The 26,220-nt window shown below is 47.4% G+C and overlaps 2 protein-coding genes across 2 annotated transcripts in view; one reads left to right on the top strand and one right to left on the bottom strand.

Moving 5' to 3' along the window:
- Positions 1–26,220, bottom strand: part of LOC119445778 (glutathione S-transferase 1-like) — a 603,258-nt gene that overhangs the window by 467,131 nt on the left and 109,907 nt on the right. The window lies entirely within an intron of this gene.
- On the top strand, positions 6,415–25,579 carry LOC119444780 (monocarboxylate transporter 12-B). Its single transcript, XM_049664734.1, has 6 exons — positions 6,415–6,498; positions 7,132–7,392; positions 8,042–8,188; positions 10,990–11,286; positions 18,961–19,587; positions 24,845–25,579. The coding sequence occupies exons 1-6, from the start codon at positions 6,483–6,485 to the stop codon at positions 25,015–25,017; spliced, it is 1,521 nt and encodes a 506-aa protein (XP_049520691.1). The 5' UTR covers positions 6,415–6,482; the 3' UTR covers positions 25,018–25,579.

Raw genomic sequence — 26,220 nt, forward strand, 5'->3', positions numbered from 1 at the left:
GAGATTATTTTGCTCCAAGATATCAACGACCGCGCAGTAGCACAGCACGTGCCACTGCTCTCAACAAAGCCCTTGCTCGCAACGACCGTGTGAGTTTCGTGAACGCCGCCGAATATCCCCACGGTACCCGCTTTGCAGCCGTCACCCGACGTGAAGGCTCTCTCCATCATGCTATGAGCCTAGTAACCGCACGCGCTCAGGAAGCCGAAGAAGTGATCATCACGCTAGCCACACTAGACCCAACATGCCATACCATCGTCTCTGATTCCCGCTCCGCTGTTATCAACTACAACAACGGCCATAACTCACACCAAGCCTTGTCGCATCTTGCAACAAGCACCCCACTCAACCGACCATCAGGTTACACTCGTCTGGTTCCCAGCTCATGTAGGCACCGTCCACCCGCACCTCCTGAACTTCAACGAGGTCACCCACTCCCTATAGCGCAAGAAAACTCTTTAACCGCGCGGGAGACGGGGAGGTTGCCTCCACCGGTAGGGATCGACTGACACGCTACAATGATGTAGTGAAATCCTTCTACTTAGAGGTTAGGACATTCCCCGGTCCCGCACAGCAAGCTATCCCGAGCGCAGGCTACAACTTTCCGCCTGCTACAAACCAACACTTACCCCTCGTTACACCGTTACAACAAGATCTACCCAGACATTTACCCCAATCCCACGTACCATATCTGCAAGACACAGCCAACCACACTTCCACACATGCTTTGGGACTGTACACAACAATACCCTGACACTAACCCCACGACCCTCTCGTCGAGATCGCACGCTGCCCTGCGTAGCTCCAACCTCGACGACCAACTCTGGGCGACCCAGTAAGCCTGCGAGGTGGCGAAGAGGCAACACCTCGACGTCCCCACATGGGAGGCCTAGGCCCAGCCACCACCTCTTGCTGGTTTTAATAAAGTTTATTCAGTCAGTCAGTCAGTCAGTCAGACATCAACCATTAACTTCCCGTTCTCAGTACAACCGCCTAAATCCCGTATGTGGGCATTCATGTCACATAATAGAATAATTTCGACATCATTGTCGAAACCCTTAACATTGTTGGAGCGGTGTTTACTTCGATGTGTGTTGGTGGGCGGGGACTACCAGGCGGGCGCCGGGCATGTCAAAAGCTCGGCCAAAGCGGCGAGTTCCCAGAACTGCGACAATGACGGGAAATATATCCAACGCGTACAGCGTACGAGGACGAGCGTACGGGTGAGTGTTAGTCGGGTCTTTTGAGTGAGCTAAGTTACTGGATTCCGAAGTTAGCCAATTCTTGCCATACAGCGTTCTGGATGAGGGATATTGTTGCGGGGTAATCGTCTGGGGCCCAAATCTGGGTAGGACCTGGAGAGGCAGCTTCAAATTCCGGCGGGCGATGCGCACAGTACTGCCGGATACAGCCGGCAGGGCTAGGAGACGGAGGTCCTCGCAGGTAGATGTTGGAGCCGTGTTAGGAAGACGCGAAAGCTAGTGAGCAATAAGACGGCTTTTGGCTTCTTCGAAATGGTGGCATTCAGCAATGATGTCCTGCACTGTCGAATAGTTCTTTAATAAGAGCAGAGTAAACGCGTCATCCGCGATTCCTTTGAGGATGTGCGCGACCTTTCCCACTTCCGTCGTCTTCTCGTCAACTTTGCCACAAAGCGCAAGCAGTTCCTGAATGAATGTCACATAGGACTCAGCGCAAGTCTGAACTCGGTACGCAAGGTCTTTCTGCGCGGCCCGCCGGTGGCCAAAAGGCTTGCCAAACGAATCAGTGTGCTTTTGTTTGCATAAGTCCCAGCTCGTGAGTTCCCCTTCGTGGCTCTCAAACCATACGCGTGCCATTCCTGCGAGATAAATCAGCTTAGCGAGCATGGTGGTCCGATCGCAGTGGTTGCTTGCGTTCACCCGTTCGTATGGTTGAAGCTAATCTTCAACATCGGTGTTGTCCGTGCCGGAAAAGCTACCTGGGTCGTGCGGTAGGGCCAGGTCGAAGGTGGGCGTTAGTGGCGAGCGAAGCATTCACGCCTTGAGCTGGCATTGCAGATGCAGCCAAGGAGCGCCTACTGCGTAAATCCGTCGTGCGTCTTGAAGAGCCCTCAACCTCCGCCAAAATGTTACGGGAGGGAAAATATGTTTAAAATATACTTACACGGCACAAATGGTTTCCAGCAGAACGTATGAACACGGACAGAAAGGGACGACGACACACGCTGCACTAGCAACTGAATGTTTATTCTTGGTTTCCCACACCTTTTATAGCACAAGACAGCCAATGCTCAGGCAAACACTATTCTATACTTACAGGGAATTTACAACGCGTTCACTGGCATACAAGATGTAACCCAGTCCGCGAACATCAGCGAGCGTTGCCATCTTTTAACTGACCTCAGCTTCATCTCTGGCAGAGCTTGGTAACAATATCAGCACTTAGGCGTTCCACTAACTCTTGATTCTTCTCCTTACAATTTTTTCCCGTCCATAAATACGTTACACCCAGCCAAGTTTTCTTTTTACTCACTGTGCCTGATAGCCAAAGGTCCTCTTGACACTTCGAATTCATCCTTTCTCATTTGGCTCCCTGATGTATCAGCATTCCGACTCCCCCTCCCTTTAGTTCCGAAGTAGTTCTGTTGCACCCTTCGCAAACATAATTCTCAATGACTGGTGGCTCTTCTAAGTCTCTAAGATGCGTTTCTGTATCCGCATAGACGCCTGTTTGTTCTTTATTTAACTGATCCGCAATTTCTAACCACGTTTCGTTGCTTTTGCCACCTTGCGTGTTTAACTAGTCCATTGCACGTCTAACTCTCTTCTTTCTTGTTATCCTCCTTTTTTCTGTTATTGACGATGATTCTAATTGGAGGTAATCTAGAGACCTTCTTCATTACTGCTTACACTGGCCTCCTGAGCGTCCGTGGGGCCCCCAAAAAAGCAATTGCGCGCCCAGCAAGTCATCAGCCCACTTGTCATACAAGCCTGTGATTCAGTGGATTCCATCTCGATGGAAACCACTATACCTTCTCACTCCCCTGTTTACTTCCACAGCCTCGAAACCTTTCTCTCGGCTTACTCTCCATATAGCCTCATTAGCGGTCACAACCGTTCTTTGTACGTTAGTGTCACGTAAAGGCACCTCCGGCACCGTGCACAGCACAGTCTGCACCCGGGAGGACATCTCGCGCAAGTCATCTACATCCTTCGCCAAACGCTGGGCTATAGTCCTGACCCTTTACTGTTTAGCACGTCATTTAAGCCGACCGTTACTACTACGACGTTGCGTCCCTGTGCATTATCCGCGATCTTTTCTCTACCTCGTTCCATGACGGAGCAAAATGTCTACCCTGGAAGCGTCCCTAGCGCCACTCTTTCGTCGCCTTTCACCCTCTCCACAATCACCTCTGAGCACCTAGTCCGATTTGAGTCACCGGCGATTGTCACCTTTCCACTCGCTCCTACTGCCGATGCCTCTTCCTGTGTCCCTTTTTGGCCACTTCGTTCCTGCTTTCCCTTTGTGGTAGCTTCAAGTTAGGTGAACCTCCTTCCAGCTGCCCAAACCGCGCGTTGGACGCGTTCCAGGCAATCGACGCGCTTTGTCGGCACTCCTGGGCTTGTCACGCCGGGAGACGTCGTTCCATTGTCACTACCATTTCCGTTCATGATGGCGGCCCTGTTCAGTTTTTCCTCGGCTGCTCGAAATGTTTCCTCTACCGCCTTCAGTGCATCTCGCTCCATATAGAGCTCACTTTTTAGCTATGCGACCCGTTTCACATTGGCGGCTGGTGGCTGGTGTGGCACTGGCCCCTGTCGGTACAATGTGAAATGCTGAACACCATTTCCTCGTTTCTTTGAACGAAATATTGTTCTTCACTTGAACTTAAATTATATATTTTTCTTTTTTCAGGTTGAACAAGATCGTGAATGTACTGGGTGGTAGCCGTCTCAGTTCTCACTGTGGGGTGTACGAGAACAGCTATTGGAGGAGAAGTCTTTGAAAGCCTTGACCATAGTTCTTATACTTGAAACACGGACGATGGTTAGGAATGTAACGTCTGACACTAGTTTTTGTATAGTATTTCGCCAGGACTCTGGTAAAACGCTGATGTGATAATCAGATGTTTTGTTGCTACTTTGTTGTCTCTCCTGTCCAGATTTTGATTATTGGTACATCAAGGACATTTTGATATTTGCAGCCATTCAATAGCTATGCTTCATTAAATTCTAGAAAGTCTGCTTCTGAGATCCCGTCTCGAACGGCGTTCAGGGAGCCGGTGTTCACTGCTCACTAACGGTTTCACTCTTATAGGGGTGTCGATTAAAGTTGTAAGTTTTGAAGTTTCCCATGTTGCAGCTTGTCATGAACCTCAAGTAGGTGTCCGTTTGTATCTTGCTAGCTTTGTAGCTTGGTACAATTCTGTTAAAAATTTCGCTGCAAGAAAAGTTGAAACACTTTTTGCTCGTTTTCAGGTTTTTAGCTATGGAAGCATGATAAGGAGGGAATGATTCTTTCTGCTGAACAAAACAGAAAAAGAAAAGACATCAAGCTTTAGCGAGACCATCAACACCGAGGTCAAGTGCAGCACCAAAGGCATTGTCCCCCAGTGGAGAGAATTATTTTATTTTGGGTGGCAAGCTTTTACATCGAAGCTGTCTATGGCTAGGATCCGGGAGGTGATGGCATCCGCGCGGAAAACTCCTATAAAAAATTGCTAGCCCAAATGGGTTTGTAGGCTAGCAATGCTCATTGCATTCATTCGTATATATAGTTCCTCGCAGATTTATGCCACTCTCAGGAGATGCTATATATAAAACGCTGAAGCTGCATTAGCGAGTTCTCACACTCTTCTGAGTACTAAGGAACTGTTTGCTGGCAGTTCTTCACAGCTGCCAAATAGGCTGCGTTAGAGCACAAAGCCGCCCGCTTTACTGCGACCACCATACAAACTTCTGGCTGACCAACGAGGAGGCAGATAAAGGTTATGTGAGAAGCAAAAATTACTGATCACCAGTCAAAAAGTGGCGAAAGTAAGTTGCTTTCAATTCGCGAAAGGTATACGCCAGAAAACATTAATGACTCTGGGTGTTCTTTGAATAACATTTCACACTGAGCACGCTATACCGCATGCTGGCCTCCACCGCCGCACGAAAACGGCTGTGGGACTGCACTTTAAAAGCTATAAGGCTGTCGTCCCGAGTAGCGAAAATATTACGCCGCAAATAATCTTGATCCACAGGTGTTAGTCAGTAAGACTTAATAGCACCATGACGTACTGTATGACAGTTATCTCTTAAGCGGATGCGGTGCACGCCTTCGAGACTGACCTGTGTACGCGCCGGACTGGTATACGCTGGCCTCGTTTGCTAAGCAGGGTCAAAGTGACCATTGTTCAACACCAAATCTTTTTGAACACCTAACCCACCCAACAAAGTGTACGCAACACCACCAAATGGCACCATAGACATTGAGCAGTACCGATGGCGGCTGCGCCTATTTAGCTAAATATCTGTTATACTTGCTCACATCTTACATACCCCTTGCGGGCACTTCTGCCTGCCTGAGAATGCCTGCTCATGCCTATCTCCCTTTTTTGCTGTCTTTCTTTCTCTCTTCCTATTTGTCTTTTTTATGTTTAAGTGTGAATTTATATCAGTCAGCCTATGCTGCTCTTTGTTTCAAGCGAGATTTTATCTTCATTCACGTAAAAGAAAGCATCCTTCCGAGTGAAGATGGATGAAAGAATTTAAACCTATAGAAATTACAATAAAAAATATATGGAAAAACGTTTGACCGACGACTAGCACAAAAGAAGGCAAAGACCTAAAGCGAAGCGTCTAAACCGAATGCAAGTAACCTAGAAAAAAAAACCATAAGCAAACAACGAGCAAGAACAAAGTATGTCTCTTTCCTTTAGAAGTTTACTTCTCCCTACCAGTGCGTCAGTTGTCATCTATAGAGATCATTGCGCCCACTTACTATAAAGGGCACGCAAGCTTCATGGAGACTTTTGTAAGCGGTGGTCGGTGGGGCTATTGTCCAATACGCTGGGCAGCTGGAGTACTTGTTTTGTTTTGTTTTATTTTAAATCTCTAATTGCCTGTGATAAGTCATGCAGAGCTGCATAGACGCTGCACACTGAGCATCAGTTATAGCAAGAGCACTTCACTTCTGAAAAGAACAAAAGTGCATAAGCAGGCCTGACTCACAATGAAGGACCAAATGCAGGAAAATAAAAATGGGTTATGGGGATTGACGAATACAAAGGTATAAAACCAACAGAGGGGGCGCTTCTACCTAGACGAGCTCGTGTTCGCAGAGGGAAATACTGACAGCAGTTGCATGTACGAGATGCAGCCTCACAAGTGCACACCATCCAAGACTAAACAGCTAAATGATTTGCCCTTCTTTACAACCATCCACGTACGGAATGCTGCTATCACCGCCATTGTTCCCGGTAGGCTAAACGACGGCTGTGTCATCTTCAAAATGGCATGAGAAGTCCCAAAGGTGCGTTTGACGGGGATATGCTGTAAACAGTAAACGGTAGCTTATGAAGTCTTAAGATCTTTTGAACTACGATAGAATATTACATACGCTGTTGCTTTAATCCTGTAGAATCGCGAACGAAAAGTCGAAATTTACCTCTTCCACCACAAATATTATTTGCACGACAACTCCAGTTTAATGGGGATTTCAATTAAATATGGAGCGAAATGTGGTGTAGATTAGTTTACAAGTGGGCCGGAAGGTTGGAGAGAATACGATAATTTGCAACAACTTAGATAGGTAGAGGGAAATGTGCATTTATGCATAAAAATATGCTTGTGCTTTTTTACCTCGAACACGCAACTTTTTTTCGAAATGGATGTCAGCTTGGTGGTGCGGACTTCGTAGGTTGAACATTTGGTGCTCGGCATATTTAAACGTTCTGTCCAGCGCAGTGGTATAAGTGACCAGTTGTTCCTGTATAGAAAAGCAAGAAATTACCAGCCTAACTCGCCAGGCTAACTCTGCCTCCTTCCCCTCCATAACCCACTTCCCCCTCCGGCAATGATCGATTCCAATTTTCGCCGAGACGACAACCGTTTAAGTCGCGCACCTTGCTGGGTGACCAATGCCGACCGCTGATATTTTGCGCAGGTTATTCGAGAAATTCGACGACAGAAACGAGTATGTGCGACAGGTCACCTTCAGCTTGCATGGGGCCAAGGGTTGCCCACCCACACCTTCTGGACAGCCTATGGAGTGTGCCTCTGATCACAGCCGCCGCGGCATTCCTGAGCACGGTCGGCGTGTCCAACCACGGATTCTTCTACGTCGTGTACATGGGCCACTACGGAGCGACACGCGAGGAAGCATCGTGGCCCGCCAGTATTCATTCTATTGTCTGCCATGTGATAGGTATGAAGAATTGAAAATCCTAGTTGAAGAAACACCACACGTGTTTATCGCCAATGCGTTTTACTGACTTTTTCCATATTAAACTACCAGGCAGCAACGAGAATACTCACATTTCGATAATCTCCTTACATTACCTATTTAACTGCGTCAATCGCTATACCGCAATAATTCGAGCGGAAGTTTCTGCTGTACATACTAGTTTAGAACACTTTTACTCCACTGCTCAGATGTTTACTGCTTTCATATGCTAAAAGCAGCAATGGTTTAGAGCACTGGTTTCCCCTTGTACCTTCTGGTTATGGGTCCAGCCACACCATTTATGTATGTGGAAGTATACTTGCACCTATTTATGCATGCATCGTACTTCTCTTTGCATGAGATCTCTCCTCCCTTGCTTTCAAGAACCTGTACAGTTCTGAGATGAAAAATACAGAAAGCAATGCTTGTAACATACACACCTGTATGCGCGCGTGTTATTTCGTATGCTCAATGAATTTTGCCACGCTTTTGTGTTCAGAGTAACCTTATACAGTACCAAAGTATAACCTTCCACATACACAAGAATGTCCAAATAATAATAATTTCTTGCTTTCACGGTTCCTACATCTTGTCTACATGAGCTAATTTGTTTTTTTCGCCTTCCTGCTAGGTCTCATTATCGCAGCTCTACAACGACGAACTGTATCCGTGCACAACCTTACACTGCTAGGTGGCCTACTCTCTTGGATGGGCTTTGTACTTTCGGCATTCGCTCCTAATATCCAAACTATATCTATAACCATGGGGGTCATTTACGGTAAGTTTGTCTCCTGAACTACAAAACACGTCTGCTGTAATTATAATACCTGCAACATTTGGGTATGCAAATGCGGATATCCAGCATTTTACTTCGATCGTGATTACGCGGAAGAACCGAGCTTTTACAAGTCTGAAACCTCTTCACTAAAACGTGTTTGCAAATTGCAGTGTCTTTTGAGGCGCAGATAAAAGGGACTTGGCGCACTACTCATTCGGTACTAATTTAGCTTGCGTATAGCTGCATATCCATATAGACAACGCTTCTATAATACAAAAATCAAAAAGACAACAAAAAGAAAAGTAAAGGTGAATATGGTGATAAGGTGTTTGCTGCGTGGTAGTATGTGTAAAAACGAAAAGAAAAAGCGATTACGAAAGGTCTAAAAGCGAAGAATACTGCTCTTGTCAACGCGCCACTGGCACAGTCTAATTTCAATGGCATTCCAAAAACCGTTTAAATATGCCTCTTTTTCTGGTTTGTGGGGTGCTACCGCTAAAATTCATTTAAAAAAATATTGTGTGCTTGAAACACCAAACGCGCGTAAAGCTCCTTAAAGTCCGACTTTAGCACTGTGCAGTTTTTAGAATTCTGTGCGCACCCACAGGTCTTGCACTAAGGCCGCCGCGCTCCGGCTCTTGATTTGTACGTTTTAAGAATGATACCTCAGTCTTGTGTTGGGGAATCTTTTTTTTTTTAAAGCACGAAATGCTTTTAGCTCCCATTGTCGGCAACCTTCACGTGACCTTGAGCCAAAAGCCAGATTCATTAGCCGGGCACTCAAATGAGAACATCCGGAACCAGTCAAAAGTTAAGAAAATGTGGTCTCTGGCCCCAACCCTTTGTACAGCACCGCATTACATGCGCTATAGTTACTGCCCAAAGAAGTTACAAAAAATGGTGCTTCCGAGTTCTTCTAATGTTTGTTCGCAATATCAATCAAGCTGCAACTTCTAGTATGCTGAAGTTCAATTTGTCATTTCCGATAGCAAAGTTTAAAAGGCAGATACTGGGCCCCATACACTTGACTGTTATCTTTTGGCGCTAGACAGGGATACCTATGCTCTTTTGAACGCCAGCGGTCTGTGAGTTCCGCCATGGCCTCCGCCGTGATCGGAGGCCATCGTTTCGCGGCGCTGGTTTTGCGTCGCCTCGAGAGATGGCGCCAGGCTGCGCGGCGCCTCCTTCAGGCGCTTCTTCTAGCTTGGCAGTGCGCTCTGTCTACCTGGCGTCTTTCGCTGCCTGTCGTGCCGCCTTCAGCCAGTTTTCTTCTTCTAGATGGGCAGCGTCCATATGGACCAGTGTACAGTATATATGGCATGCTGCGGTGTGGTGAGGTGGGCTGTGCCATTGCGAACATCTACTACACCCATTTTAAGATTGTGGCTACTATCATTTCCAACCAATCTGCTTTGCCGGTAGCCATTTCATGTGTGCATCTACTCTCGGTTACGGGAGAGCCAGCAATTTTTTTAGGCATCTCTTCTCTTGTGTTCACTGGTACGCGGGAAAGAGCGGGAGATACCTGAACACGACGCTTTACGAAGTGAGGATTTTACGATTCGTAAAAGCTTAAAATAATATCTTGTATTGCAGATATGGTCTGTGGTCCAACTGCTAGTAGGAAGAACGAGTTTCTGTTCCTATCACGCAGCAGCTCCTGATGATGATCAGATTAGTAGATGCTTAAGTCCCGCTATTGTGGTTACTCTTATTACGATGATGCAAACTATTCATAGAAACCCCAACACAGCGTGCAGGGGCTGGTAGCTAGTGATTGGGCGTGTATTGATTTGCATTGTGTAGCATACCCACCCTTCCCCTCCCCCCTCCGCCCTCCGGTGCGATGCTGTAAAGCCCCCTGGCATGGTCTAATAAATCAAATGAAATGAAAGTAAGCCAGCACGCGAACTTGTCGGAGCTATCTCTGGTTCTTTAGGTAACAACTTCGTCAGTGGTACATGCTTGCCGAATTGTCCAATTAGTTCTAATATGGGTGTGTGTTCTCGCTACCGCGTCATTAGGGCGCCTTGAGGTATTTGCTCGCTTTCTGCAACTTCACTCGGTTAGTGAAGAAGGCAATATTCACAATTCGGTCTACTTGCTATGATTTAGATGTTTACGCCTACAAAACGTAAAAGGGTGAAGCGGGCAATTTTGTACTTTGTGTATACATGGCGTAGCGTCAAGAGCAAAAAAGGACTTATACCTACGCATTATATCGCCCAACATTTATTGTATTTGTAATAATTCTCATACTAAAATGGTTGGCACTAGCGATATGAAATCTGATAAATGTATCTCAGAGGGATCCGCCCCTTCTCATAGAGGAACGGTCGAATGATCTGCCAAGGAGGCACAAGCCGGGATTACAACCTATAGAAGCGGTGCCGTTGTTTAACAGTTAATGCCGGATGTAAAGTTTCTCAAACGATAACCAGAAGACTGGTTTATTTTTATGCTGGTGATAAATTCATGGGGTTTGTTGATTGTCACAAAGGAATCGAGGGCTATGATCGAAGTCGTAATGGAGAGCTCCGGATAAATACACACCCCCTGGTGTTCTTTAACGCGCACATAACTATACGTGCTTGAGCATTTCTGCATATAGCTTTCTTCAAAATGAAGGATCGAATGAGCCGGGCGTCTAATCTGCGACCTCGTGCTAAGTAGCAGTAGTCACTCATTCGGATGGCCATCGTTATGTTGTGACGTCCTTTAAATTAAGATTATCTCTACAATGGTTATTTTTGCCCAGAGCTAACTAATACCGAGCTTTTTTTGTTTATCTGAAATTTCAGCTATGGGCTCCGGGACCATGGTGATAATGCTGTCTGTTTACAACATTGCGTACTTCATGAAGTATCGAGGAGTGGCCACTGGTTTCAAGTTCGTAGGCTGGTCCCTTTCGGGTTTAGTCTTTCCACCTGTACTCACCGTCCTCTTCAATACTTACGGCTTCGAAGGTGGCATGCTGCTGCTCGGCGGAATAGTTATGAATGTTATGGTCTTCATTATGCTGCTAAGAAATCCGAGAGCCATCCACTGTTGTGCCACTGCAAGAAGAAAAATAAGCAGCCAGCACCTAGTTTACCGTGGTAGGTTCCCATGTTTTCATAATCACTACCTTCTTGCAGGAAAAATTCAAAGACATAAGTTATAAAGATGATAGGAACTTGAACCGATCGCCTGTAGTCAAATAAGTGATATCTCTGACTGGAGTCACGGTTTCAACAAGGGGTCTTCATTTGGACCATGACGAAGACAAGTTGACTTGTCGAAACGTTGGCTCCAGGGCGAGACATTTCTTATCAGTGGCTATTTTGACTCACATTTAGTATGTTAGTTTATGTAATCTATATCAGTTAGGTAGCGCAAGACAATTTATAGTTGAAGGATCGCTGCGAGAGACCAGTCTTCCTGCAGTGACAAAAGCTAGGGTGATGATGATGATGCTATGTAATGTGGCAGTGCGAAACGGCAACACTTGCTGACCTCATGTGAATGTATTTAGCGCACACACAAAAAAGAAACGCTTGCTCTGAAGTTTTGTTTTTGACCTTGTGGAGAGTGTTAAGGGATATTATCAACGCTCACCATACTGCTAGACCCGTTTACTAAAAAAGTTATTAATAACAATAATTGTGACACATGTTGCGGCGATGTAGCTTAAATGCCAACTGCAACGAAATTTTTGGTAGCGTAAAAGCTCAGTTTAACTTAATTGAGGCACACAGTGGCATCTGTGTAACATTTTACGCTTGAACTACGAGTACATTCGCCAACAAACACCCGCAAAAATTCATGTTTTTCATGCCCAATGTGCAAAAAATTAAAAAAAAATACACCACCATTGCCACTAGTCAAAATAACGTACGATTTAGACCGTAGACGTGTAGTCTGCTTCCCGTCCATGTAACCTGTCTACCCAGCCTCTTACGCCAACCCAGTAGCCCAAGTTGCAGACCACCATGGGCCCCTCCGAATGTGCTACTAGTGAACCCACTACCGGTGAAACCGTGATTACGTGCAGCTGTACTTCCCGTCTCTGTGTGAAGAGCATAATTAGCTGCACGGCGAACTAGCCCTGGATATCGTCAACGTGAAACCGTCGTAGTCACTCTATCATTGTCATTCCAGCTTTGTCATCTGACTATCGTCATGCCGCCGTCGCCACGCCTACTACGCCGGCCCAGTTGGTCGAGTTGTCAATAGCTTGGGCCACTTAAATGATTTTTAAGTGATGAAGATGGTATACCGAGGAAAGCGGGAAGACGAGGAGATGAGCACAATGGGATGAAGACGAGTGTGTCGCAACGAGGGCGTGACGGCAACCTAATTACGAGGCTGGAATTACGACAATGGCGCGATTACGACGGCTTGACGACGACGGTGGTGGTTGTGGCGGCGGTGGTGTCACGCGGAAAAGCGGGCCCGTCCTGGCGATGGTGCAGAAAGGGTCCAAGTTCAATGGCACATACCAGGGACAAAAAAAGAAAGAGTGAGAAAGAGAGAAAGAGAGAGAAAAATATAGAAAATCACTACGAAGGTCAGACAAAGGAAGAGAAAGAAAGGTAGATAGAGAGAAAGAGCGAAAAATATGCAAAATCAACACGAAGGTCAGACAAAGCAAGAATGGGAGAGAGAGAGAAAGAAATACAGAGAGACAAAAAGAGAGAGAAAGAAAACCAACACGAAAGTGAGAGAGAAAGAGAAAGGAAGAACGAGATACAGAAAGAGAGAAAAAAGAGAAATAAATAAAGAAAGAGAAAGGAAGAGAGCAAAAGGGAGAGAGAAAGAAAGAAAATCACCATGAAGGTCACATACACACGCGACAAGCTTCGCTTACCTCCATTTTCTCGACAGGGGGAAGGGCTGGTGATTTTTTTTTCATCCACTTTCATATCCATTTAGTTATCATTTCTTCAATTCAATTAAGAGCTACTGATAACTTATTTTATGATGACCTTGGTGTCATTGTTTGTTGGCATCTCATGATGTGAGTAGATATATATGTATATATGATAGAATGGGATGACGTTACTCAAGTGACGACGGTCGCGAAATGACAGCATGATAAGGATGGCTTCATGACTGTGCGACAACGATGGTATGACGATGGTATGACGAGAGTCGGATGACGAATATAAATGACGACAATGACGTCACCAAGAGCCTATCACGAAGCCTATATGACGACGATGGCGTGACGACGAGGGCGTGCCGACAGTCGGACGACGAAGCTGAAGTGACAACGATGGAACGACTAAGACGGCGGGGCTGTTGGCTAAAAGAGCTAGTATGACGAAGATGCGATGACCACAACGACATCACGACCACGGGCACATTCCTAGAGGCCCGTGATATTACACAACTCAACTAATTGCTTCGGCTTTGAAGCCGCAACTGGGTAAAGAAATAGAAAATCATAAAGTGTGCGGTCACTTCTTCTAACTTATAATGTTTTGTTCGATTGGGAAACCACTTCAGCTAGAGTTTAATAACCGTAATTTAAAATATACTGTGAGCATTAAATTACCCCTTCATCTTCTTCATCTGTATATATTTATCATCACGGCCAGCGTCATTCTCTTCAGCGCGCGGCCTGCATAATAAACCGTCGAGGTGGAACAGCTGTCTCACAAGTGGTGGAGGCTGCTCTCAATCATCCGTTGGTCCTCTACGACTTCGAGTTTCCCTGGAGCTTCGTTCAGGTCACCGCCTGCTCTACCTTTCCGCCACCATGCCCCAAAAGGATCCACCAGGAGCCCCCAGCGTCACCGTCTCTGCCCCACCGGCTGTTACTTCATGGACTGTCAGCACGCGGCAGCGCGATCCCACCATGTTCGCTGGCCTTCCTAGTGAAGACGTTGACGACTAGCTGGACAATTATGACCGAGTGAGTGAGTCTAACCGGTGGGATGATTTTCACAAGCTTTGGAGCGTCGCATTCTACATCACTGACGTTGCCAGGACTTCGTTTCTTAAACATGAGAGCTCCTTGCCTGACTGGGCGGCATTCAGACACCAGATTCGTCAAATTTTCGGCGTCCCAAACGTCCCCTCTGCGGTCGCCAAGAAAAAGCTTGATGCACGCATGCAACTTCCCGGGGAAACATACACCTCTTATATCGAGGACGTACTCGCCCTTTGTCGCCGTGTTGACGCAGCCATGACTGAATCTGATCGTGTTCGTCATATCGTAAAGGGCATTGCCCACGCTACGTTCAACGCACTGGCCATCAAGAATCCTAATACCGTTAACGATGATATCGCGACTTGCCAGCATCTGCACGCCCTGCAGGCCACCCGTTGACCACCTGTCGCCTGTGACACGCCTCCTTCCTTGGATACGGACCTGCGGACTCTCATACACGGACTCTCATACACGAAGAGCTCCAAGTGTATGGCCTGCTCAGTCCTCCCGTTCTTCAGCCGCAACCTTCGGTTCCTAGCCGGCGCGACATCATCAAAGAGGAACTGTCCTTCATGACCTGCACTTTGGGGTGTGCCCCTCCTTCATCGTCGACCTCGTAAGCTAAGGTTGCGGATATGCAAGCAGCGTTCCTTCAGACAACGCCTCCTGCTCCTGCTACTCCCAACCATCTGGCGACTCTGGCACCTCGTGCACATGCCACGGCATTTTACCCTACCCGGCCTACGCCCCGCCCCATTTGTTATTATTGCGATATTTGCGGGTACATATCGTGCTTTTATCGAAGACGACAACAGGACGAACGCCGTGGTTACGATGTTTACGAGAGAGACCCGTTGCTTCCTCCGAGTCCCTACCAGTGCCGACTTTCCCCATGCTTACTTACTCCGCCTTCAAATCGCGAAGCGCCTCGCAACTACCGTCCAGGGCGCCGCTGCTCGCCTTCCCTTCTCCGACGCTCGACATCACCTCTGCTACCGGCCTCCCGCACTCCTGACTACCGATCGGAAAACTAGATGGTGCAGTTTTTGGAGGGAAAGCTGCATGGCCCGCACAGACTACAATTCCTCTAGTGTGCCCAACCAATACTTTATTAGTGTGTGTAGAAGGTGTACCAATTCCAAGATTGATGGATACGGGCGCAGCTATTTCTATTATTCGCGCTGACTTGTGGTCTCGTCTACGCAAGGTTACTACACCCTACAATAGAACTATTCTACGTGGCGCAAATAATGTTGTGATTCGGCCATCGGCGCAATACACGATTCGAGTTTCGATTGACGGGATTCGCCACCATATCCAGTTCGCAGTGTTGACTTCCTGTGCTCACATGCTTATACTGGGGTGGGACTTTCTCTCTTCGGCGTGTGCTTTCATTTCGTGCCGTCAACGCCTCTTTAACTTCACCGAGACCGGCAATTCCGACGACGTGCCCGAACCACGCCTTCGCTTACGAACTGCTAACGACTGTATGGTGCCTCCTGGCCGCGAACAACTTCTTGTGGCTAACTCTGACATCGCCGACGGTGACGTTTTAGTGGTATCATAAGCTCGTTGCCTATCCAAAAGGAATGCTCTGGCACCTAGCCTTGTTCGCTTCACCAACGGCACGGCCACTTTGGCTGTACTCAACACAACCACTGAGCCAGTACTTCTTCCTAAAGGCGCTGTTGTAATTTTCGTCTTGGACACTCAGCCTGTCTCTGTGCTTACCTCGACTACTTCTGTTTCACAAGCACCCACAGCTATAGATACGGTCCCTGCTTCTGTTCTCGCTAGTGGAATCAGCAATGATCTGACGCCACAGCAGACGAATGAGTTACGGGCATTGTTATCCAAGCATAACGACTCCTTCGACGTGCACCCTCCTCTTCTGGGACAGACTTCTGCAACGGCTCTTCGCATACACACAGATGGAACTTCCATCGTGCGCTGGCGGCCATATCGCGTTTCTTCCGCCGAACGCCAAATCATCGATACCCACGTTGCCGACATGCTGAAACGAAGCATCATCCACCCTTCCTCAAGCCCTTGGTCGTCACCTGTCGTTTTGGTGCGTAAGAACGACGGCTCAGTGCGATTTTGCGTAGACTACCGTGCCTTGAACAAAATAACCCGCAAAGATGTATATCCACTGCCCCAAATCGATGATGCGTTAGATTCATTACAAGGCGCGGAGTATTTTCCCAGCCTTGATCTACGCTCCGGATACTGGCAGATGCCCATACACGAAGCAGACAAGGAAAAAACTGGCTTTGCCACACCCGATGGACTTTACCAATTTAACGTAATGCCTTTCGCCCTGTGTAATGCTCCCGCCACATTTGAGCGAATGATTGACACTGTACTACGGGGCCTAAAGTGGAAGACTTGCTTATGCTACCTTGACGACATCGTCATATTTTCGTCGACCTTCTATCAGCACTTGCAGCGCATCGACGAAGTCTTGACAGGTCTCTCTGCTGCTGGCCTTCAGCTGAATACAAAAAAGTGCCACTTCGCCAGGAAAACCATTAAAGTACTGGGACACCGTGTCAGCAAGGAGGGCATTCGACCTGACCCCGATGAGATTACCGCTGTCCTGGGCTTCCCCAGGTCTCAACACGACGAAGAGTTGCGTAGCTTCCTTGGCCTAGCTTCGTATTTCGGGCGCTTCATACGTAACTTTGCCACCATTGCGGCGCCGCTTCATCAACTACTTCCTTCTGGAGCTCCCTACGTATGGTCGGACGAATGCGAAACTGCTTTTGACGCCCTCAAGCGTGCCCTCACGTCCGAACCTGTGCTTTGTCATTTCGACAACACCGCACCCACTCTTCTAAATACTGAAGCCAGCGGCCACGGTATCGGCGCTGCTCTTCGGCAACGTCAGCAAACTTCCGAAGAACGTGTGGTCGCATACGCAAGTCGCACGCTAACAGCTGCAGAGAAAAATTATACGTTTACCGAGCAAGAGTGCCTTGCCGTTGTTTGGTCTGTCCGAAAAATTCCGGCATTATCTGCACGGCCGCCACTTTGCGGTCGTTACTGATCACCACGCCTTGTGCTGGTTGGCGACGCTAAAAATTTGACGGGACGTCTTGGCCGTTGGATACTTCGTTTACAAGAATACGAATTCGACGACACCTACAAGTCTGGAAAGAAACACCAGGATGCCGATGCTCTCTCTCGTTGTCCACTACCTACGTCTTCAAACAGTGCCTGCTTACCACCTTCCATGAGCAACCCGCCGGACGTGTCTCCTGCATTTCCTTCACTCGCAGCTCTCGACCGGCTCCCACCCAACCATTCTTATACGTTCGCAACTTGCCAACGTAGTGACTCCTACTGCCACTCCGTTATGGAACGTATTCGGGGATCCTCTCGCACACTTAACGCTCGACTCCGTCGGCAGATGAAGAACATCAAGATCGAAAATTCGGTGCTATACCGGTACGTGTTTCATCCGGAAGGACATCGTTGGGTTCCTGTAGTTCCCCGATCACTTCGGACCCAGATACCGGAGACCTTTCACGACAATCCCACTGCCGGTCACTTTGGTTTGCATGAAACCTATGAGCGAATTCGCAGCCGCTTCTCTGGGCCTGGACTTGCATCAAGCGTAGCCAAATATTTGGCTTCCTGTTCTATCTGCCAACACCGCAAACGACTGACCTCACCTCCGGCTGGACTGCTACAACCTGTCCCATGTCCTGAAGCTCCTTTCGCAGTCGTTGGTATCTACCTTTATGGACCACTAACTACCCTTATCGGCTGGCGGTAAACGCTGAATTGTCACAGCTCTAGACCACTTGACACGGTGTGCTGAAACAGCCGCACTACATTCCGGTTCGGCATCGGAGGTTGCATCCTTTTTCTTGGAAGCCATCTTTTTACGACACGGAGCCCCACGTATCCTTTTCAGTGACCGCGGCAGGACCTTTCTGTCTAAACTTCTCGACGATGTTTTCCGTGCGTCCAATACCATTCATAAAACGACTTCCAGCTTCCAGCCTCAAACTAATCGCCTCACAGAGTGCTTTCATCGTACGCTATCCGACATGATTTAAATGTACATTAACCCTTACCACACCAATTGGGATGTCATTCTCCCATTCGACACCTTCGCTTACAACACGGCCGTCCAACGCACAACGGGGTACTTGCCCTTTTTCCTTGTGTATGGTCGTCAACCGATCACTGTCCTCGACATCTCTTTCTTTGGCGTCCCCGTGCCCTCGTCCACATCAATGTGTGAGCAATTTGTTTCGCGCATTGCCCAGTGTCGCCAACACGCCCGCCTCAACACCGACGCTAGTCAACAAGACCGCAAAATTCGCTATGATGCATCCCACCGTGTTGTTTCCTTCCAGCCTGGAGGCGAAGTGCTGCTGTGGACTCCAGTTCGCGTTCCTGGCTTATGCGAGAAATTTCAGTACCATTTTGTCGGGCCCTACCCTGTTCAGAAACAGACTTCGCCAGTTAACTATCGTGTCACTCCCGTTGTTACGCCTTTGGACGGCCGCTGCCGTACCACAGAAATGTTGCATGTTTGACATTTAAAGCCATTCATACGGCGTTCGTCGCCATAGCCAGCTCCCAGGTTGGCCGCTTCCATGCACGGGGGTAATTGTGTGAGCATTATATTACCCCTTCATCCTCCTCATCTGTATATATTCATCATCATGGCCAGCGTCATTCACTTCAGTGCGCGGCCTGCATAATAAACCGTCGAGGTTGAACAGCTGTCTCGCAATACATAATATTTAGTTAATAAGCCAATATGGCAGGGAACGTACGTGGTCACAAAACATTGTGTCGTTTATAAGGATGCATTGTTTACCCTTTCATATTAAAGCACCCCTTTTATTTGCTTACAAGAAAACTCTGTTCCAGGCAAAGACTGTGCTTGACGCCGAAAACGTGTGTCGACTACCCGTGGAAACCGAGCTCAAGTCAAGTGGCGATTCACAAGGCAAGCCATCCGAGACTCGGGGCTCATGCATCGAGTCACTCTGCGCAGCTTTCGCGCCACTAAAGGCCCCCATATTTTACGCCTTCCTTCCGTCGTTTGTGCTGTGCGACTACGGCGAAATGCTTCTGTCGACGACCATCGTGGACTATGCTATAGACAAAGGATTCACTGTTACCCAAGCCAAGCACATGATCATATGCATATCGCTGGCGGGGCTCGTCGGGAGGCTACTTTTTCCACTGGCAGCAGACCGGGGCTACCTGAGCCGTAGCGCACTGGTGGCGCTGTGCTACGTGTTGATAACGCTAGCATGCATGGCGTTGCCTCACGTCCACTCGGTGGTAGGGGTCTGGTTGGTGTGCTTTGTGGCCGCAGCGCAGTTTGGTTGCCTTCTGACCATGAAAGGTGTCCTAGTGGCGGACTACCTTGGTATCGAGCACATTGCGGCGGCTATAGGCGTCACGGGACTGGCGATGCTGCCTCTGCTACTGGGAAACCCTGCGATCGTAGGTAGGTAAAACGTTCTTATTGTGCGTAATAGAACTTCTGTTGTTATTGCTGAGTTCCCCTCCCTGCAACCATAATTAAAGGACTGCGATGAAAGTGAGTGAGTGAGTACGAACTTTATTTAGGTCCTGAGGAGAAAGAATTAAAGCGGGGCCGGAGGCCCCGCCAATCTATCCGGTGGCTCCACCCAGGTCGGGGCCGGTAGACATAGTCCTTCGGCGACGGCCCGGGCCCTCTGGACAGCCTTGAGCTGTGCGATGAGCTCTGTGCTTCTGAGCGCTGAGTCCCAGGAGGACTGGTCAGGAAAGTCCGTGCCCGCGTTGGCAGGGCACAGCCAGAGCATGTGTTCGAAGTTGTTGTATTCGTGGCCGCAGTGTGGGCATGCAGTAGGAAAGTCTGGATTGATCCTGCTTAGTGTTGTTGGTGTGATGTATGTCTGTCTGCAACTGTCTGCGATGAAAAACTGCACTTATGTTAGAGTAGACTTGTTTAACATGAGTATTTAGCAAACATTTCCGCCTAGCAAGGGAAATCAGCCATGCAAGCCCCAAGACTGCCCACAAAGCTTTTACCAATACTCTTCCTTTATATTTACGTAATCAAAGCGCTGAATATTTAAGGTGAAAATATTAAATGCGTAGTTCACACGTGTTCAATCTCCACGCAGCCTTGGGAGCAACTGTTCGCTTACGCCAGAAAAACCTTCATTCTTCATGAGTTCTACCAGTGCAACCCATAAGTTCATCTGCTAAGCATGCTGCGCACCATGCATTGTGAATTTTTGAAACCTATGATGGGTGGTACACAAAGTGACCGAATATTTTTTATGGACTCCGTACTTATCGCTTGACATGGAATACTGGAATGTAAAATATTGTAGTCTGTGGCTGTAATAATGCAACAGCATTTCTTTCGCTACACTACCTTACTGTGGTCAGAAAATCTTACCTCGATAATAGAGGTGTGCGATTATTGATCTTGGAGACCGAATCGAATACGAATGGAACAGTGCCAGAAGCGAATATCATCCACTAAAGAAGACTTTTCGATTAGTTTTAGAATAAGCAACAGGCGTTATCAGAAATAATATCGATGAATGTTCACATCCCTGGATTCTTTAGATTATCAAGTTTCTGTCATTAAATATAACGTTATGAGGTGATGTTTAATAAAAGCACTAATGGGACATTAGAAGCAAAGATGTTACTTCGCATGCACAGGGCTCTTAGAGAGTATCGCTGTACAGCCTGCAAAGCATGGCTGCGTAATGGCCGTAGCCTGCTCCACTACGCAAGTTCTCATGTTTTATGTATATACCATGCCTGCGGGGGTGAAAATTTACCGCACTTACCCTCCAAATTTATATTTATTTGGGTGCAGTTGACATTCTGAAATATTCCAAAAGAGTCGGAAAAAAATTTGCCTTTAAGGATAGTGTCTGTTTGATTCGATGGCCCACACACTTAGGACACTATTTGAATCGTTATTCGAAAGTTTTTAATATTCGCGCAACCCTGCTCGATAGCATGATCGCATTACATAAATTAAAGGAGTCTATTTCCTACTCACGACAAAGTCACTTCCTCACCTGAACAGGAAATGGCCTCCCTGATGCAGTATTCGGCCACTACCTCCCTCACGATTCCTACAATTTACCCATAGCCGTCAGTCCCCAGCGGGTGCGGAGCACCTGACCAAGGTGGCGGTCAGACTTGCGACGCGGCAGAGGGTGCTAAGAATATCTGGGTCCGGACAGTCCGCGACTAGAATCTGGATACCAAGAGAAGGGAAGTGCAATCGAGGACGGCAGAAAACTAGGTGGGGTGATGAAGTTAGGCAATTTGCAGGCGCAAGCTGAAATGAGCTAGCGCAAGACAGGGGTAATTGTAGATCACAGGGAGAGGCCTTCGTCCTGAAGTGGACATAAATATAGGATGATGATGATGATAATAATCTCCTAGGAGGAATTGAACCCGAGCCCACCTCATGATAAGCGAGTGATCGGCGCAACGCCAACAGTCGAACATGGTCGCCGAATACGTGCCAAGGTAAAGCGTAATAGCCCCGCCACCGCTTTGTAGTTACAATATTAACGCGCATGCCCGGCTCACGCATGTAGAGTTAGAAGGACTCCAGAGACATGCAGTGCGTTTGGGTGCAGAAGTAACAAAGCTAAACGGGCTCATCACCACGCTCCACTGAATCGGCTGAAAAGAAAGCGGAATAAAGTATATGTGCTGCCTGAATGAGGGCCTCTCCCATCACTTAGCAATCATCGCAAATTGGTGCTGCCAAGTGTTCTTGTAAAAATCCTCACCTGTCGATGACAATCCAAGCAATAGCACGAGTGTCACTTCGTGCGAGTCAATGTCGAAGCGCAAGGACACCGAAAAATAAGTTTAAAACTATTTGGTTTCGGAAGCCTACTAGGTTACCGCAGATGCTGTATTGGGTGAAAGTCATCATCATCAGCGTATATTAGGTCCACTGCAGTACGAAGGCCTCTCCTAGCTATCGTCAATTACCCCTGTCTTGCTATAGCTGATTCCAACTTGCGCCTGCAAATTTCCTAACTTCATCAACCCACCTAGTTTTCTGCCGCCCTCGACTGCGCTTCCCTTCTCTAGGTATCCATTTTGTAACTCTAATGATCCACCGGTTATACATTCTGCGCATTACATGGCCTGCCCAGTTCTATTTTTCCTCTTAATGTCAACTAGAATATCGGCTATCCCCGTTTGCTCTCTGATCCACACGCTCTTTTCCGGACTCATAACGTTAGACCTAACATTTTTCGTTTCATCGCTCTTTGTGTGGTCCTTAACTTGCTTTTGAGCTTCTTTGTTAACCTCCACGTTTCCGTGAGAGCCATACAAACAGTCAAAGTAGTCCCAAATATATTTGCAAGTATATGGCCTTAAAATGTCTAATAACTATTGAAGAAGAGTACATTTCGACAGCTATGACAGAAGGCAAAATATCATGAGCCCTTCCACTCTGTGAAGGTGGATGACCAGCGAAGCTCTTAATCACACGACACAGTGGGGACATGGAATTCTGAACAAAGGTACGAACACATTTATTGTCTTGATCGGCGGTCATCGTGACGGTAGATACGCACACACATTCTCGTATCACCTCTGTTATTATTGTATTATTTCCATCGTATTATCGTATAGTCCGGACTCCCGTGGAACAATGCCCCTACGAAGAGCGACGGCAGAAACACAGACGAGAACGTAATCGTCACAAATGGGCGGCACACACCACACCGATGAAGATCGTGCATAAAACGCCAAGCGCATGCGAGGCGTCGCTCTTCGTAGGCGCGTTGTTCCTCGGGAGTCCGTACTCTACGCAGTAGCCTCCCCATTACGACGACAGAAGATAAGTGAAATTCAAAAATGTCAAGGTACCCTAGCACGGCGAGACTGCTCACCGGTGGAGAGGAGACACGCATGATGGTCACGCCGCCCCGGGAGATTGGGGGGAAACCAGGTGCGCATGAGCTTGGAACGACGACGAGATGGTCGTGTGGCCGTAGGCATGGCCGATAGCCCGTTATTGCACAATCTCATGGAACGGCCCACGATACCGGAGTTTTTGTTCGCGCACATGAAAATTTCACGGAACCCTAGCCATACACAGCGTCGCTGTAAAGCATATTTAGCGGCGTAGGAACGCGAGACAGTGCCACCACCAACAACAGCATTCAAAGAATTCAGACGCAACCAAGCTCGTGCGCGAGAACACGCGGGTCCCAAAACGGTATTTGGCGTTCGGCAACTAACGCACTCGTTTGTTCGCAAAAAACTGCCGATAACACCAAAGTAATAAATTTGCATTCAGAAAGAAACCATTTCCTTGAAGGCTTATATTTACTGCAGTGAAGATATTTAAGCTGCGTTTGTTGTATCACGGCGTATTTCCGTAGACAAAAGAGTGGTCGTCGGGAGCATCTGCAATAGTATACTAAAGATGGATATAGGTATAGGCCAACTCGATAAACGAGAGCAGGCCTGTGAGGAGTTAAGTCGGACTATGACAGTTTTAGTGAAACGGGAGCCTGCGGGAGACCACGGCAAATATTGCTTCTATGATAAAAATTCTTATACAATGCCACCCCTTGGCTCATCTGTTAGCCCAAATTAAGCTTATTTTCATATTTACAATGAGAATGCGGGATTATCGATTGGGAAAAAAAAGATGCATACAACACCAAACCTAGTCATCTTTCAAGTGGTGCAGCGTGATGAAACCGCAGCGCATCCCACACAAACAAGTTAACCAATGCAAATAGCAAATAAAATGCTTTAGAAGCGTTGATCACCACAAATGCAGCCCGCAGGTCACTGTATGACGTACTGTTCGTTTTTCGCCGACGTGGGTGTGATTCTATCGGTTGGGGATCCTATTTTCCTCACACAGTTTTTTCTACTGTGTGAAGAAAATGTACTATTCTACCTAACGCCCCTGGTTATCTATGAAGTGATAAACGCCGAAAGCCTAGAGCGCCGGACCGCTGAACTAGTTGATATGGGTAAGGAGTAAGTATCGAGTGGGTGTAGCCCTTTACCTACGCCTTGTGTACATGTTTTCACGGCCTAACTTCTCAATTGATGAACGCCAGCAACGATTAATTAACTTTTTCAGATGTAGCGATGTGTGCATCAAAATGCATGGTTTCCTTGTACACATTCTTTATGAACTTCTCTTTTCTAGTTTCGCTTACACCACAGAGGTTTCAAACTGGAAACGAACCTCGTAATGATTGTCACACATTGTTACCACTTCCAGAAGCATTTAAAAGCGTGCAGCAATAATGCAGCGAGACAGGGGAATACCTTGCGGACCCTAAATTTTGACATGTTTACCTTCGTTTCAGAGTGTGACGGGACGTGTGCCAGTGATCTCTTGTCATTACCCGTAACTTCTCCGGTAAATGATACTTCAAAACCAGATCCTGAAGTCAAATTAAATTTTATTCATTCCTATTGTACTCTTGGGTGTACATCGCAAAATATACATGAACGAATGGCTAACAAAATAGTTCGTAACATGACACGAAACATCGACGAAGCCATTATGGCACGCTTAGATGGCAGTGAGCCGATGGACGAATGTCGAGAAATCAGGCTTAGGCTTCCGGCGTCCGTTTATTGTATAAAGGCAATTTCCGGCTTAATAAATTTTCACAATCTTTTAAGAAGTCTACGCTTCTAGGTTATTATGTCCCAATATGATGCCACCTTTTTTGCAGGGTTCTTTCGGGACACAATGGGCTCGTACGACAACCTTTTCCGGTCATTTGCAGCCCTGGCCTTCCTCGTGGCGATGATGCTTCTGGGCGTCGTGTGCCACGAAAGGACAAACAACGAGTTCCAGTGTCGGCTCCGTAGTTCCGGCCACGTTAACTACGGAGCCACCATATAACGGCAGTATGGGTGCTATCACCAACGTTCTAGGACAGTACTGGTTAACTACTGTTATATGTCATGCCGTTTGATAACACACGGGTCAAGAGAACGCTATTCTTCGGAAGTGGTGGGAATTAACGGAAGTGGTCTTACGTATGTATAGGCGTACATTGGTGCTCAATCAAAGCATTACGCATGAGATTTGACTGCTTAGTTCACAACCCTGATTGCTCGGGCCATCACTAGGGACGTCGACAAAGGTCATTCCTATAGCGCCTTATTCTTTTGGCTTTTTTGCATATTGCTACCACCTTGTCCTCCATGGAAAGACAGTCCCACACGGGCTCACTAAATCCAGAGGCTTCCGCGGCAGCTGCAATGGCACGAATACCACCACTCTCACTGAAAACCCCGGGACGTTTTATGTTGGTTGTGATGATTCCTATGACGACACCTTCGTGGTTGTATTGAGGCACAAGGCAAAAAGAAGAAAGCTCAGCATGGCATTCCGTTTGAGTACGTCCATTGGAAAAGCTACGCCGACTACTGAGGCATTCACCATTCTTTCCGTGCTTGTACTTGCCACCAAGAATATAAGATTGATCAACAGGCAAACAAAGTCACCGCATCACTAGGAACTTGTGCCACATAAGACCAAGGACATCAATCAACACCCGCAGCAATATTCGGACAACAGGTAATGAAATGCGGCCGCATTCGAGACCTTGTGCCAGGTCGACAACGTCGGTGATATGAGAGTATGCTCCCATGTTCCACCCGAAAAAGAAATCGCCGATTCTGCTATCCAAAACATTGACGAGGGCATTTCCAACGCTGACTTTGTGACGAAGGTGCTAAAGATGAAGATGAAGCTACAGATCAAGGTGCTACCACACAAATTAGTCGCTGATACGAAGTTTCCCACATGCTTCTCACACGTTTTGTGAATGTTCCATTCAAAAGGGAATCGCTTTTGTCGCATGTGAAGGTGGGCTATTTTCCCCATGCGGTTTTTCGTTGAAAATTAATACCACTCCTCAGTCGGAAATGCACGATACCTGGGCACGTGAGCCATGTGTCGGCCAGGACGGTTACGTGCTGCTGATGCGCAGAGCCCCAGAACACTTATGCCTTCAAGACTATTGCTTAGAGCTGCTCCAACTTTTCGAAATCGCAGGTGGTTTCTTCTAGCGTCTCCGCATTGAGCACGAACTAACTA

Source organism: Dermacentor silvarum, chromosome 3, assembly GCF_013339745.2.
Source record: "Dermacentor silvarum isolate Dsil-2018 chromosome 3, BIME_Dsil_1.4, whole genome shotgun sequence".
In the NCBI taxonomy this organism is placed as follows: domain Eukaryota; kingdom Metazoa; phylum Arthropoda; class Arachnida; order Ixodida; family Ixodidae; genus Dermacentor; species Dermacentor silvarum.